The sequence below is a fragment of the Vitis riparia genome, chromosome 18 (assembly GCF_004353265.1).
Source record: "Vitis riparia cultivar Riparia Gloire de Montpellier isolate 1030 chromosome 18, EGFV_Vit.rip_1.0, whole genome shotgun sequence".
NCBI classification, from domain to species: domain Eukaryota; kingdom Viridiplantae; phylum Streptophyta; class Magnoliopsida; order Vitales; family Vitaceae; genus Vitis; species Vitis riparia.
In genome coordinates, this window is record NC_048448.1 from 3572845 (window position 1) to 3590227 (window position 17383).

Genomic DNA, 17383 nt, shown 5'->3' on the forward strand with positions numbered 1-17383 from the left:
TTACTCAGTCCCACCGGCAGGACAACAAGGTTTCAATGAAGCTAATTCCATATCTAGCTGATATTGTGATAATTATTTTACTCAAATCCCATGGATTATATTCTTAATTTAAAGTGAAAGGATGGATTGGATTTAGGAGAATACGATAAATTGGACGCACCCAAAACGAGGTTTCTCTCCACATACGTCTGATCCACTCAAAACCCCCGACATCAAGCACCATCGCCTTCACTTTGCTTGTCCTCTGTCGATCCAAACAAAATGGGAAATGATCATGTTCCTGGTGAAAATCCATCTCTCTCTGAAATTCAATTTCAAAATCGCCAATGCGTACGTATCCTATTTCACCCTAGAGTCTAGCTTGTAGATAAACGCCAACAAATATTCAATCCCTCGTGTTATCAGCATTGGTGGGTAGTACATATGAATACCATAATTAAAAAATCCCACACCACCAAAGTGCCTGGTACATAAAAGACTAAAACTAGTGTGAGCAGAGATCCATCAGCGGTGCTGAATTTACGGCCAGAGGGTAGGTGCACTTTTGGAAAGTGGTTCTAGAAGTCATTAAGCAACACAAAGTGCAAAATTATTGGTCACCCTTAACGTAATAAATATAGGCGAAGATATACATGTGGTTTGACAAAGACAGTCAAACGCAGACAGGCTCCATCTAAGGTCACCTTGGTGGTTAAATTAGGGGACACAAGCTTTGGAAATTTCTGCAATTCTTGCGATTCTTAGCTGTGCCCTGTCCACTTGCTCCTATCGCTGCTGCAAGCCAAGTGTGCGAGAGAGGCAACGGTGATTTGCGTGCGACCCAGGGTTGTTACATGACTACGTGCCACCTTCTCCAACCCTCGTGCATGTACAACTATTCAGACACGCACGCTTATTCCTCAACGTGCATGCATCTCTCTCCTCCCTCCAAAATACCTTCCTTCATGCTTGGTCAACCACCTACACTTCATCTTCTCCTTCATTTCACTTTTATCATGCCAAACACTGAACCTGATCACCGCTCCACGTTTGGACCTTCCAACTGTCCATTGGGCTCAACAAGGCCCGTTTAGGTTATTAATGATTACAATTACAAATGGGTTCTGTTGACTGTTTTCTTAGTTTCCAAGTCATTTCGGAAAGCGGAATGAATAGAACCGACTGGGGATGGTGACGGTCGGATAAGGGGACAATGGAGTTACCAAACATGTGAATTACACAAGGAATGTTCACACTGTGCGCAGCTTCAAACACGTTACCAAACACCCCGCCACCGATCAGAGCTGAGCATTGGGGGCCCAATCAATAGTTAAATGGGTGCGGCCATGTGTCGGGCAGAGCCCGCATGATACCCAGCATGAGTCTGTTGGGAAGGGGACAGCTCCTCCCCAATAATTATATTCTTTTACGGTTGCAATTATTGTTCACCTACTTAAATTCTAATCTAGATTATACCCGATAAGGCCATTCCTAACCCTAATTATGGTGTCTTAAGAATCCTCAAACACCGGTGCATTATATTATTCCGTTTGTATAATGAAGTGGGATAGGTTTGTTTGGACGCAAATGTGGGGTTTGCTTGCCTCAGTTGCCTGGTTCAACATGGGATATTTTTAACCGTTACAATTTAGATATTTTTATAAAGAAGCCTAATGTTATGCACAATCCGCATGTCACTAATTGTTATGTAGTGCTGATGTAAATAATCTGTCAAAAATAAACGTAGAAAGAAAGTAAAATTGCCTTCCAAAAATAATGATTCCATCCGTGGACTGACGACACTATATCATTGAACCAAGCAGTAAGCACGACCCGTTGGTCAATATGAAATAAACGTGAACAACAAAGCGAGACCAACCCCACAAGCAATATTTGTCAACAGCATTGTTCTCTAGAAGCACATCGTGCCGATCACTCTGTTCTTGGTTTTCATTTTCCTAGGCATAGTGCCAATCAAATAATTCGGTTTTAATCTCTATTTTCACGTTTATGGTGGCCGCCCGAGAATTGAGACCACCCTTCATTTTATTCCCTTTTTAGTACAGTTAAAAAAGAAAACTGGTGTAGGGGACAGAGCATGTTCAATATGTTCATCACCATCTCTACGGAAAGAAAAAAATATGAAATTGTTTTTCATTCTCATCTCCAACTCACAAGTATATGAATTTTTGAGGTGGGCCACCCAATATTGAAGATACAAATTTGTACAATAAGTGAGACATAAAATAAAACTCCATGGGTGGAGCGATAGGAAAAGCTCTTGATTGAATTGGGACAGTCTCAGAACATCTCACTCTCACGGGTCTCATCCTGATCCACCAAAACTCAGCCACTCACAGCTAAAGGTGTTGTGTACCCTTCTTCACTCCGCTGTCGCAATAAAAACAAAATAAGAGTTGCGGCCAATGTCTTAAGAAAAGTCCATTTCAAACCCAACATGAGGTTCCAAAGCAGGGGGACATCTGCCCAACAATTTCCCTCTTTTTTATTATTGTATGCTTCAGATTTCCCCATTCTTCATTTATTATCATAAACCTTTCCACACCTATGATTTTACAACCCACCTGAGGAAGATCATTGGACTCCTAGTCAATTATGATGTCTCAAAAGTAAAGCTTAAACATGATCTAGATTGAGCACCATTCCATAGGGGACTCGTGTGGTTTGTTCCTTCTCATCTATTTTCCCACAAGGATTGCTTCAGACCTCAGGGTTTGAAAGACTCACAGCCTCTTTTACTATTTACCTCAATTATAGTGTTCGTGAAATGGTTGAAAACCCTCTTTACTATTTCCCTTTGTTTTCAAGGCAGCTTGAGTGTTGAGTCGTTGACATTGAAGTGACTTTGTCTGTGGTTTAAATCATTCTTCTCAATATTTGTTCGTTCGTTTGTTTGTTGGGAATATAATTTACAAAGGGAGTTAAGCAGCTCTCTGGTTTCCATAATTGACCGATGAAATTTGGTTTTCACACCCTCAAAAATCATATCCCAACATCTCGAGCCAATAAACTTGAAATTATTTTCCAAACACCACCCTTTTTGTGATGAAAACTTGCCCTCTTTCTCAAGGTGAGTGGACAATTAGACACACAAAATGTGGGATACATGAGGTGATGATTCAGAGGTAGAAGACAAGAGGGTCCCGCCCCAAACCTGCCCAACCTTTTGAATAGATGCAATAAGTAAGATGACTTGTGTTGCGTTGATGATGCGTTAGAATTTCTGATAAATCTCTTTCAGATGAGACCATTCCTTCTTGGTTGTCGTCTCAAATTTTGTGGGGTTATTCTAACTTCTAACATCAACCACCAAATATGTGATGAAGAGCTCTCTTTGCACGCATGGCTACATGAAACTCCCAGTGTTTCCCTTCTACTCAATTATAGGGTGGGAATCCATGAGAGAAGTTATTTTTATTCATTTTTTTTTTAAAAATTCAATAAATTAATTTTATTAGATAAAAATGAAAGGGAAGTCCATGTTGTGGGTGGGGATACCTTATTTATGGTGGATGGAATTTAAAAAGGAGCAGCCCACTTGCATCAAATTGCAACTACCCAATCATCCGACCATCCAACTAATTGAAGGGGTGACCCTTGTGGGCGTCAATAGATACACTCGTCTACCCGATCGCCTCAAGGGTCCCTTTTGTATACTATTCTATAAGGACTTGTCTTATATATATGGCTCTATTTCTATATTATGTTAGGTTACCTTCACATATTATTGTGAGGGAAAAGGGTTGAGGAATCTCATTTAATGCTTTTGGGCTCCGCCCAGAACTGAACTATGTGAGAAGAAGGCCCGATAACAATTTTATTGGCCCATCACAGTTTTCCGGGCCATGTAAAGCCGGCCCAGATAAAGCTAGATGTCCAATTAATCATATAAAACCTGGGCCACCCACTATTGGAGTCGGACTCCCTGCTCAGTCCTGTCTCATTCGGTGAGGTCCAAATCCAACTCAACTTTCTGTAAAGACAATTAGAATGCAGAATATTATAATTAATTCAATACTTAGAATATTTATGGTGTAAATTATCTTTAGAAGAGAGTATTTTTAAAAGAAAAAACAATATGGTATTAATATAATTGTGTCGTATTATGCCCTTGGGTTGTGCCGACGGGCCGTGCCAATGGGCCGTCTGGTGAACCATACTGATGGGTTGTTTAGGGAGACGCCCTACCTTATTAATATTTAATTTATTTTTTCAAGTCATTCTATAGATTTAGATTATTTTTGTTACATCTCATATATCAAGTTTGTTATTTAAAAATTGTAAAAAATTTAAATTTTTATTTTTAAAAATAGAAAAAAAATCATATTTGAATTTGTTATTGATCATGATAACAATAAATTTAAAACGTTGGGATATAAAAGAAATTAAAATATAAAAAATATAATTCTTTTATTGAATATTTTAACAAATTATATAGAAAAAAGAAAAAAAGAAAAAGAATTGTATCACTATAGTTATTAATTTACTTATTCAACCCTCAAAATGATATTTGACATGCAAAAAAAAAAAAGCAAAAATTAATAATTGAACCAAGTAGATTGGCACAATGGGCCGAGATGATGGCGCCCTTAGACCCAACAGGACCCAAAGTAGCAGGTTGTGCTGACTCAATCTGCCACAGTAAATGGGTCAGGTAGGGTTGGCCTGGTTTTTTGATGTGTTCGGACATGGGCCAAATTGGGTGGGCCGTGTCAATCTGACACCTCCACTTTAAATATAAGATTGTTATAAAGTTAATTTAAATTTTATTCTAAATTATCAAATATATTTATTTTCATTAATTTTAATTAATATTTATATTTTCATTAATATTAAATAATAAATATATTTATTAAACATTTATATTTAAAGTATTATAAAAATATAAAATAACTACAAGAATATTTTCCCTTAAAAAAAGTTTTGAATGTATAACCATATTTGTTAAATATATTTTTATTAAATATGCGTAAATATTAAATAATGTAAAAGAAATTAGGACTAAGAATATATTAACTATTTTAATTTAATATTTAAAATTATTTTTTATTTTAAATTATAATATTAAGTTATTTTATTGTTTAATCTACCTAATAACTTAAATTAAATCATCAAATTGTAAGAAAAACACCCACTAACAAGTAACAACAACCGATAAGATAGAAAGACTTCTTTTCAATTGATATTAGATAAAATATGGAAAAGTGAAAATACTCTGCAAAAAAATATTTATGGATCGAAAGGATAAAATTTCAAGGGGGTTCTCTTGAGTGTGAGAGACTTGAAGGTGGTTCATGGCAGTTTTGATATTGCACCAAGGATTCTAAAACACCATCGATGACAAAAAGGGACAAGGGCAAGTACTAGGGCAGCAATGAAAAATAGAAAGTTAGTGCAGGCCTCGCTACCTTAATGCTTCGAGGAATCCAATGTACAAAACTAATAAGAGGCCAGTGGAGTTGGCAATCATCAAACCCTTGAATAGCTTTTGATAAAGTTAATTCGGATTTGTACAAGAAACATTTGTGGGCGACACCATCACACCCCCAGTGGCGGTGGGTTCAATTTCAACGTCCAACAAAACCAAATATTTCACTTCACCTTGTTAATTAATTAAATTTTGAACTTTAATGGCCCATACACGCTACTGAACTTTCTCAACATAATGGGCCATGCATGCTCTGCACATTGGTCTTTGATAGTTGCCTCAACCCTCACCTACTCCACCTTTTTTGTCTTCTTCATCAACTACGCATTGCCATTGTTGGATTCTTTAATATTCTCTGCTGATATCCTGACCTCTTCCTTTACGCTTAACAACCACTCCCGTTTCTTATATACATATCCTGATCACCATCTCTTCTTCATGTACCGAGCGACTATAAATTTGAATTCATCACACTAACTACATAACGGGCAACGGATTTACCCACCAAAATCTATGGAAAAAGAAGGCATACGCCTAAGGGAAATGGAAAGAAGTAATTAACCTTTAAATTGCGGAGAAAAGTAGATGGTTGTCTTCTTCAGCCCCGTTCTCTTGCTTACTTGGTGCTGCATGATGAGACTGCTGCCGCTTGCATGGACTGTTGTGAAGGCTTCTCAGAGAGAAATTTACAGAGCCAATTTGGCATCCTGGCCGCCTCCAAACTCTTGTGGGCGCCAATTCAGAAGAATTGGTATATATGGAGGTGGACAGAATGCCAAAATGGCTCTGTAATATTGCCTCTGAGAATCCATGGAGAGTGGGAGAGAGAGAGAGCAAAAGGTGTGGGAATGCTAGTCTTTTGGATTAGTTCTCTTGGTGCTTTTGGAAATACGAGTGAGTATGGGGCAAAGAGGACAAATTGGCGTGCATTCTGATACACGGTGGGTTTTTGTTTTTTGGTTTATAGTGAAGAATATCATTTGTATCTCAGAGCCTTTCTGCAAATCTTTTTGACTTGTCACAAAAGGAGGAAGCAGACTGGCTTGCACTTTGTCCCCCACCCATTCTCTAAATCGCTTTCTCGATTGTCAACTACTTCTCTATTCAAATTTCAACGCTCTTACCTCTTTATCTCCTAGTCCCTCCCCTTTTTTGACACTTTCATTCATCCCAACAACATCGCATCATCGGAGGCATCAAATTGATGAGCTCAACATTAAATTTAAGTTACGATTTTGATTTTGAAAACCCTTGTGAAATTTCATGTTTGGGTGTGAATTTAATGATTTGAATAATCCAACAATTAATCAATAGTTTGGATTACATATTCCATAAATAATTCTAATTTTCTTATGAAGTAGATGGGTAAAGTTCTGTCACAAGAATTCCGCTCCTATCTACTCCACCATAAAGAAGGCTCTAGGACGGTGCCAATCAGACAGTTGTAACCAACAACGAGGTGATGAAACCCTTTCTGAGGATAAGACATAAATGAAGATTAGTCGGCCAACTGTAACAATTGCAAAATAGAAAAAAAAAAAAAAAAGACATTTTAATCTTCAAAATTTTAAATTCACATTTATTGCACAATTTTCTATTACTACCAAAAATAGAATACTTGATTTAAAACAACTAAAAAAAATTAAAATAAAAGGAAAAAAAACCTGGCACCATGGCGTTTGAAGCATAGCTAGGATTGTCCAGAGAAAAGGCTGAGAACAGAATGAAGAGAATAGAGGATATGATTTCCATTCAGATGGGAAACAGAGTGGGAGAAAACAGATGGGCAGAGGTGACAGTAGGCAGATTGGGAGAAACATCTTCAATCAGGGTTTACAGCTGCGCCATTTCCAAATGGGGCTTGTGGCAGTGACCAGTGATCGGTGATCAGTGATCAGTGATCACTGATCACTGAGCAGCAGCCCTAGGATAAGAGGGCCCCACTTGCTCACCATTTTTGTCCATTTTCCAGGGCAAGAGCGGGCCCGGCCCTCTCCCTTCTGCACGCACCAATGAAGCGGATCTAAGGCCCATGATCTCCATGATCCGATCATCTATCAATGCCCCGTCAATACTAACTCATCACATCATTCATTTCATTTCATTTCCTTTCCTTTCCTACCATCTCCATCACATCTTCCATCTGTCACATCCTCTGAACTCAGAATCATCACGCTCTATCCTATACCCTATTTTTTTAATTCTTTAATAATAATTTCCTTATTTTTATGTATTTTTTATTTTTTTTACCATTCAGCTCCGTATGGGCCTACAGGAGGGCTGGGCCGTATAATCATGGTTCCTGTGGGTTGCTAGGGCTAGTGGGTTAAACTGGGCTTCCCATCATCCGTAGACCCATTTGGCACAAGCAGTGAGCTCTCAAGCTTTTGCTGTTCTATCATCACGTGATTGTAAAAATAAGTGGATTTGTTTCAAATTTTCAAATTAGTAAAATGACCAACCCCTTCTCGGCGTTGACCGATCCGTTGATGTCATGCCCAGCCCCCCAGCCAGCATTACTATAAAAGTGGAATTTTCAAACGACATTCCAAATCGGCAAAAGCTCACGAGTCGCCAAAGCGGTGAATGACAATTTGTAGCTTACGAAATTACCGTTCTGTGACTACCATTGACATTCATTTGAACTAGGCCAAAAAAATGAAACAGGATATGGTGGAAATCTGGAAATTTTCCCCAGACACGGAATGCCCTATTGCATGTATGAAGTGAGTCTTGTTTCAATGTGAGAGAAACCTCACTGACCAATGTTCTTTTCTTATATGAAATACCAACAATGGCAGCGATAGTACTGGGTGTTAGGGTTTTTCTTTTGTTTTTTTATGGTTTAAAGCTTTCAGGAGGTGCAGTAGGCAAGGAACAAGTGAGAAACCAAAGTGCTTAAGCCAGAAAGGGAATGGTCAACCCCACGACCACAGGCCCTCGGATCAAAATCTAACCCAGCATTTTGTGGTTTCAGCATCAGAATATAGGTGTAGCCATCTTGTATGAATGTAGTAAAAGAGACACAAGGGGTTGCAGATCTCAGATAAAGAGGAGACAAAGAAGGGCGACTGGTTGGGACTTGGTGCTAGTGATCAGAGACTGTGTTTCTGTGACTTGAGTTTTGCATGGCTCAAGAAGAAAATTACCGTAACATAAGGTCCATAACCGTTGAGAAGCAGATAACATACACATTTGTGCAATCCCCAAGACTATTATTAAAGAAAGGATGAGAGCAAAAAAATTAAAAAGATAAAAGAAAAGCACTCGGTTGTACCATCAGAAAGAGGAAAAGCACCAACTTTGGAGATTTTGCTTACTCGACTCGGTGATCCTGAACGGCGTCAAACCCTTCTTCATTTATGAAACGTCCATTCCTTTGTACATTCCCCATTTAATGCTAATAGCTCGTCCAAGTTCTCTCTATTCTCCTTTCCAACATAAACTAACACGCAAAAATATTTATTGCTTTGATGTTGGATTGAGGCCATAATTTTTGGCATTGGATATCACTGGAACTGAAGCATTCCATCATCAGCAACCCCACTTCAGTTTAACCAATCTCTACATAAATTTAAAATTTCCTTGGGTAATGCAGAACTGCTTATTTGAATTCGACTATTTTTCATGCATAATAAATCTTTTCAGTTACAATTTTTGTGGCAGCCTAGCTTGATTTAAGTTTCACTCCCGAATATTCAAATCAAGTTGTAAAATGTTTAGATATTTTATCCAATTTCATTTGAAAAAATAATCTAACTGAATTTCATTTCACTTGTATTTGGTCTACCTGTTCAAATATCTAAATTCAATGTGTTTGTCCGATCATTCTTATGGTCTGCATGCACAAATATTGCAATCAAAGGCAATTACCCGTGCCAAGAGAAGCTTTATTAAAATTCATTTAATTTTTTAAATTATTATTCTACTATTTTCATATTTATTTATATTAAGTAAGAGAGGTGTGAGGACAAACAAAATAAAAAAAACGAAAATATGCTGATAAAGATTAAAAAAAAATCATTACTTTAATTATTATTTATCAATTTAAATGATAATATTATATTATTTTTAATATTTTAGTAAATAATAATATACTTAATTACTTTTTAAATCATATGAATATATTAAATTAACTTGTCAACCACATTGAAAATGGTTTTGTGAATTTATTTTTCTATTCAGAATATAAATTGAACTAGCAGTTATTTTATGTACATGTATGTTGAGAATGCTACGCAAGATTATATTTGTGTAAAAAAAAAAAAAAAAAAGTACCCAAAAATAAATTGGGGGATTAGTAGAATATTAAATTCATGGGATCTATTCACATATCAAATTCAAAGGGGAAGATAAAGATGAGAGAATGCAGGCAAGTCTGCGCAGCGGATGCATGAAACTCTTCTCTCTCATAAAACGCCGCCAATGCTAACTCCAGTTTGTCTTGTGATGGGGGCAGCATTTAATGAGGATGCTATCAGAAATCTCCATTTCCAATTTTCATCATTACTCAGATTTTTTTCTCTATTTTTTATCCATAAAAGCCAGCCATGATACGAAAAGCCATCTTTCCTTGCACGCCTTTGCATTCTATACTCCAATTTCCACCGTCTGATTGAGGGACCTTACTCCTCTACTTGCTCTGATTCTGAATCATTCCTTGAGCCAAACCTCCACCACTACCACCACCGTATAAATCCGGTGTTCTGATCAGTTTGTCTTCTGAATCGGCTTTCTTCTTTTTCTTCTTCCACCGTTTTGTTCTTTTGCACTCCCATGGCTTCTCAGCTTCTCAACACAAACCCTAGAGGGTCGAAACCTTTAAACCCAAACGCACATGCTTTCCAGCCATGGAAATCATTGAAAGCTTATTATCTTCCACATCACTTGTACGAAACACAGGGAAGGATGCAACTGCCGGCGACGGCGACGGTGCTGGATTTCGCTTATCAGCCTGTTTCCTTGCCACTGTTGAGGTATTCCGGTTTGGGTTGCTACAGTGCACAGTTTCATCATCAACCGCTGCACCTGCGAGCTTCTTCCATTCTTTACCCTAGTGGCGACTTTCCCATTACCTATGTGGGTTCTACGAAAGATTCGGTCACTGAAATGATGGAGGATTTGGGGGATTCGGTGTCTTCGAGAGGTGAGACAAGGAAAGTAAGTGGGGTTCCGGTGAAGAAGATGATTGCACCGAGATTGAAGAGGTCGCAGAGGAGGAGTTCTATGCCAGGCGGGGACAAAAATGGGACCTCTGTTTGGAGGGCCAGAAAGTTTTTGAACGGTGATGGTTGTGGAGATGATCCTTTGCCTCCCTCTGATGTCAATGCCCTTGAACTTTCTCTATCTGGGAAAACTACTGTGATGATTAGAAATATTCCAAACAAAATGAGGTTCCATCTCCTTCCCTCCTTCCTAACATCAGATATCACTTCTATTCCTCGCCAATTTCTCTAAATTTGATCTCTACCAATTCTTTTTTGCAATCATAGTTTTCCTGTTGCGCATGACATAGCTTGATTTGCAACATTTTCTTGTTTTGGTCAATCTCTTAACACAGAGTCTTCAATCCAAAAGTGTTGATTGTTTTCTTTCAATTGCCTCTCCTTACCTTCTCTCCGGCTATATCTGTCTGTCATGTTCTGCCCCTTTTTATTCTAAAGACTGAAAAAGCATATAAACGGAAGCCATCAGTAGTTTCACTTGCATCATTCTTTACTGTCTGTCCGAACCCATTTGTACTATTCAGGAAATGTTGTCTGCCCAAATCTTGATGATGCTGATCTCTCAGCATGCATGCATGCATCCATGCGTTGTTACATCAGATCATCATTCGATTGATTTATTTATACAAATTCATACAGCTGCATTGTTCATTTGCATATATGCATCGATATTGATATAACGTGTTTTTACCTTTGTTGAAATCATTATCAATGGTAATGCAGTAGGAAAGATATGCTACAATTACTCGATGAGTGTTGCCAAGTAGAGAACAGAAACGCGGAGTTGCAGTGTGACTCGCTTCGTACTGAGTATGACTTTGTCTACTTGCCCATGGATTTTAGGTGAGGGAAAACAATCTTTTCCTCAACTGCACCATTGTTTTTCTTTGCTCTACAATGTAGTGACACCATATCATGTTGGTCGATGAGCTTGTGCCTATATATACGTGTATATGTTGTCAGGTTTAAGTGCAGCAATAAGGGCTACGCATTTGTGAACTTCACCACAGATGTTGCCGCATTTAGGATCTGCAAATACTTGCACAACACCACATGGGCGGCTTATGGGACCAAGAAAATATGTGAAATCACAGGCGCCAGAATCCAGGTGACGGTGGTGTTATCATATTTATTATACTTTCCTCTTATTTTGATTTTGTTTATTTTCCTTTAAGCTTGACACTTTCCTCAACCTGTGTCATTATCTTTTTCGATTTCTCGGAAATATCTCGTCTTTTTGATGGGTGAAATCTTTCTCCGTCAATCATTGATCCAATTTTGCTTCTCCAACGCAGGGAAAAGAAGCGCTAGTTGGACATTTTCGGAATTCGAATTTCGAGTGTAGCACAGATGATTACCTCCCGGTTGTTTTATCTCCTCCTCGAGATGGTATGACCGCCATAACCACACCACGGATTGTCGGTAGACGCGTTGTTTCCAACAAATCCATGCGGAAACATTGAAGAACGAAACGATGGCTTATCATCGTTTTGTACACTCTCGCTCTCTCTCTCCATTAAGTGAACGTTGGACACTGTACAGGATGTCTAGGGGTTGGGTTGTAGTTGTAGTTGTTGGGTTGGGTATAGTTTGCATAAGTGTAGTAGTTGAAAACTTGGAACGAATGTAACCAGTGTTTTCATTCTCTCCCTAGGGTTTAGTGTGGTCAATCACAGTCTGGGGTGAATTGGAAACACGGGCGGGGATATTTGCCTGGGCTGGAGTATTAGTTTTTGTTGGTAGCAAGAGATAAAGCTGAGGAGTGGGTGCCACGATCCCAGAGACTGGACTTAGGCGTGGGTTCGTGTGCCTTGTGTTGTACGTATTTTCCTGCTTCCAGGCTATGTGATTTTACGTGTATCATGTTTGTTATGAAATGCCTTTGAGTAGCTTCTTATCTCCACCATTGATTTGTATATTCAAATGAATGTTCTTTTCTCTCTACGTAATCCCCGACTACCAGGAAAAAAACCCCCATACTATTGCCCTTGAAAAGTGTCACTTATATCTCTTTCATTGTCAGGGTCTTTTTTTTTTTTAAAATAATAATAATTTCGAAATAGTTAATGAATAGGTTCTCATGATCACATAATCGAAATAGTTGGCAAAATAGAATTATGTTAATAATTATTAACTTTTAATATTTATGCAAGGAATCATCAAATAATTTTTCTAATAATATTCAATCTAAATTCAATTTATATACAGGGGTAATTAACTTGTAAAACATTGAAAATGGATCTAAAACTATATTTATCTCGTTATCACGATACATCCATCCTAAATACGAACAGTTACATCAACCAATGAATAAATTGAATGTTAGAAGCAAACGTTAATTTTACATCCTCTCTATCTATTGGCATCATAAGGATTAATATGAACATCGGAGGCAATGCGAACATAAAAACAACTTATGCATTAAAAGCAACATTGACATGCTTTGCATCATTTAGAAGGTTGCTATGGTATCATCAAGACAAAAGCAAATAACACGAGAAATGATTGTATCCAAACATATATCTGCACTCTCTTGTCTTGTCATCAAACTTGCCTTTGGCCTTTGTCAAGTGCTAATAGAACTGGAATGTGTGCAAGGCCGAATAAGTGTCTCCATGATGTGGATGGTTGATCGTTGATCCTATATAGGAGTTTAGTCCTAAACAATAGGTGTTACATAATTATGAGAATGTTTATCTCGGTCTCTAATATGTTCTCTAAGCGGTAAATCGAATTAAGGACATGGACCTTCCTTTCTCACTCTCTCATAACAATTTAATATATGATAAGTACTATTATTTTTCTTAGTGCTCCTTATAACAATTTTTTTTTGGCTCTATGCCCCCTTTCCTCCATTTTTTCATTACCTTAGTGATCATTGATGTGAAACAACATTAGTAGAAGATCTAATATATAATTGATTCATCTCATTGTTATGGTCGGATGTCAAAGACATCTACTTATTACTCAAAATAAAGTGTTACTATTCATTATTAATCTCAGTAATAGTAGAAGATCTAATGTACAATTGATTCATCTTATTCATTGCTTGCATAAGGTATTATATGCAATTGAATGAAATTTTTTCTTGATCATTGATGGAGTATTTAGTCGCAATGTCTCGTTTGTTCACTCTAAATTGTTGTCTTACATGTCCAAAATAGAAGTTAGTTACAATTAAAGGGAGATTAAAGATGAATGAATGAAAGAGTAATATCCTTGAAATTGCCATCAACTTATAAAAGGATTCTTGTTTATTGATATATTGAGGTGTGATAAAGCAATACCACTACATGTGTGATCAAACGATGTCATTGCATGTCAGAGTTCATACGTCACCAAAACTTTATACATTATTATATTATTTCAAAAGTTCATTTATTAGGGGTGTTGGAGGATTTGTCCTTAATCTATGTTAGGACACGTGTCACTTACGACCCTCTTGTTTGCATGCTTTATAGTTAATCTTTACATTAGGTTCTATTCAATCCACCTCATTTTGTATGCATGATGATTTGCACACCCCGTTTCTGTTTCTTATGACATTTTTGAATTATGATGAAAAATTGGGAAATCAAGTTGAGGTCAACAATTTTCATGTGACAATTGATTGAATTGTGGAACAAAGTAAGCTACATATTTTTCTATTCTATAATTGGAATCTATGAATTGGCAACTTTCTAATTTTGCATGAGCACAAACTATAAGTACATTGGAATAAGGTAACCCAAATGATTGCTTTTGTTACAAGTATTTTGTGTGCACATTTCTAGCACTTATATTTTTAATAACTTATCTTTATAGTTAAGACTCAACAAACACCAACCATTGATGTAACTAATCGTAGATTCATCTTTCCACTGTTTTGTGTTTGTAAGTTCTATCATATGTTTAGAATTTTGTGGGTGTTGTAGAAATTGTTCAAGAGCTTACGATATTTGATCCTAACTATTGATGTACTTTGACTCTAAATCTTTGTATCAATTAAAGGTCTTTCTTGGAAAGGATCACACAAATTGCTTGACAAGAAGGTTGCCTTATATGATGACATTGTTGCATGTTTCAACAAAGTAAACAATGCTTTGCTTGGGAATGCCCTTTCCATCAAACTATAGAAACTTGAGAGGTTGGTAATCTACAAACATTCACAAGTTATCGGTGCTTCCACTATAAGGCTTTACATACACTAGTGTACCTTATGATAAGACTTTTATTATGCATATTAGTGGTGTTTGTATCATGTACTTAGGTGTTGAATAAATAACATAGCCATTGAAGCAAGCTCATTGGTCACAAATTTATCACATATATCCTCCTAAGATATATAATTAGATGGGGTTTTGTGGTTTTTTACTTGATTAACTAATTAATGTTTACTCTTGTATCTTATCCATGAGGGAAGCAATATGTAAATCTTTTTCTTTAATAGGTTTAGTGCTTGTAGTAATAGCTTGAGTCATCTCAGCCAATTACACTTCTATTGAGGCAATATCAATTGCCACAATTAGCATAACCATTGAGTAAGGAGTTCTTGTTTGAATGCTTTAAGAAAGCTTCACATTTTCCTATTTGTGCTTATGAGTGAGACTTTGAGCTTACACTTGAGTTGACATTAAAATGTACGAGAGGATTTACCATTTGAATCATTAGATGATAATGAATATTTTATTATGTTAAGAGAAATTTGTTTCTTTGCCTTCAAGAAATGTTAAAATGATGATTGATTGTTGTTCATTGTACCATTTTATAGGTATTGATAGATGATTACATACTAACATTTCCTTGACCAAATCCATTCACATTAGGATTATTCGTTAATGGTTGATCAAGTTTAATAGATTCACCATATGAAACAAAAAGTTCTAACCCTGAAGGAATAATATCAACCACTTGATATCCATCCAATACATTTGCCACGGTTATATCGTACACTTCTTTTTTTGTATGATTTTGCTTATAGCACGCACTTGCCACTATAGGATTATAAATTGTATTATCACTCTTAATCCCGTCATGATGATGTTGGTTGAAGTTGCCATGCTAAGGGTCATTTGACCAGTAGAAATATTCTATGATATGAGAATCTTACCACTGCCTTTGTACACATATATTCCATGATGAAGAGAGGAATTTTGGTCAAAAGAGATAAGAGACAAAAAAAGACCGATATAAGGCATGTTAGAAATTTATATATATAAATTTTGCGTTGTATGAAATTAAAAATGAGAAAATAGTGAATAAATTTATATTAATAAATATGTTATTAGAATTGTCAAGGACATTCTTTAAACCAAATATTCATTCTCTGAAGTTCCGTACGTTTTTTGTCAAAGCGCCACCCTTTTCTATTCTGAGTGACAAGAGGGACGTGGTTGTGAGTGTGACTTCTACGCTGGGCTTTTGACACCCTATTTTTCTTAGTTAATATGGACGATTTCATTTTGAGCCTGTAGTCTTCCTGGCCTTACAGGTTTAGGAGTTTTCAACTTTCTGAGGTGTGCTTGTTCTTTATGTATTGATTTTGGTTTTAAGGCTGTTTTGATTCATGGGTTATGTTTGATTATTGCTAAATTTGCATCTTTGATTGCTTGGTTTAGTGAAGTTCTGGTTCTTGAGTTTTGTTATTGTGGATTGCTGATTCGAAGGGCAACAACGACAGGGTTTTTAAATTAGGGCAGGCACGAGAAAGATGGGGGAGAGAGAGGAGGTGGGAGGAGTGAATCAAGAAAGAAAATTTTGAAAATCCAACTCACCAGAAGTGGCACTCTTTGTTTCTTCAAATGGTGGAAATAAAATTACCTTCGAAAAAGCAAGATCAGTATTGACACATTCAGTTGGTATTTTACACCAAATTCATTTTTTTTTTACAAGAGGGCTTCCACGTTATATATATATATATATATATATATATATATATATATTATAATGTCTTAATAATATTTTTAAAAATAATATTTGAAAAAAAATATCCGACGAGGGGGTCGGCCTAGTGTTCTACGTGTTATTTACCATAAGTACGTGATGCATCGTGCCCATTAGTTAGTGGTCACCAGTTGACAGTACGTGATGCATCGTGCCCTTTAGTTAGTGGTCACCAGTTGACAGATTGCTAAAGGATGTTTCAAGATTTGGTTCAATGGATTTCGACTTCAGTATTCAGGCCCAAAATTCCTCTGTTGAGCCCAATATGGTCCGGCTTGTTGGGCTGGGCTGAGGTTTTACTAAAACGGGCTTGCATGAAACTGGCCTTAGCATTGAACCGAGTTTGCATATGGCTAATGATGGAAGTTTCAGTTGTAATGGAATGAAAAAAGTAATATGGGAAAGGGCAGGGTAGGTGGGAAAGTTTGATACGATTCCTCAACGGCTCAATCTCAATCCACTTTTCATAGTTTGGGTTGAGTATAATTAGGAAAAGGTCAAATTCGTGTCTACTTACACAACTTATTTATTAAATAAATAGCTTTTGGATTAACCTATATAACACATACTTGAATTGAATTGACCTATTTAATATTCGTGATGATTAATTTATTATAGATTCAAACTATTTAACTCATTCTAAATTTATTTTTAAATAAATAAATGGAGTCATGAACACATATGATTAAAACATTAATCATATAAACTTATATAAGACTTAATTCAACCTCATAATAAAATAAGAGGGCCTAATTATTAAATGGGTTAAATGAAATAAATATATTTGAGTTTATGTATTCAACATAAT

At 36.6% G+C, this 17383-nt stretch overlaps 1 protein-coding gene across 1 annotated transcript; it reads left to right on the forward strand.

The window, feature by feature from the left end:
- The first annotated feature begins 9945 nt into the window (after positions 1 to 9945).
- LOC117907529 (protein terminal ear1 homolog) lies at positions 9946 to 12577 on the forward strand. The gene is made up of 4 exons (XM_034821093.1): positions 9946 to 10821; positions 11377 to 11496; positions 11617 to 11761; positions 11949 to 12577. The coding sequence occupies exons 1-4, from the start codon at positions 10205 to 10207 to the stop codon at positions 12114 to 12116; spliced, it is 1050 nt and encodes a 349-aa protein (XP_034676984.1). The 5' UTR covers positions 9946 to 10204; the 3' UTR covers positions 12117 to 12577.
- Positions 12578 to 17383: the final 4806 nt, after the last annotated feature.

Excerpts from the sequence above, each read along its gene's own strand:
- LOC117907529 (XM_034821093.1), top strand. The coding sequence starts at position 10,205 with ATGGCTTCTCAGCTTCTCAACACAAACCCTAGAGGGTCGAAACCTTTA. Across the intron at positions 10,822-11,376 it reads AATATTCCAAACAAAATGAG|TAGGAAAGATATGCTACAAT; the intron begins GTTCCATCTCCT and ends ATGGTAATGCAG. Across the intron at positions 11,497-11,616 it reads TACTTGCCCATGGATTTTAG|GTTTAAGTGCAGCAATAAGG; the intron begins GTGAGGGAAAAC and ends ATATGTTGTCAG.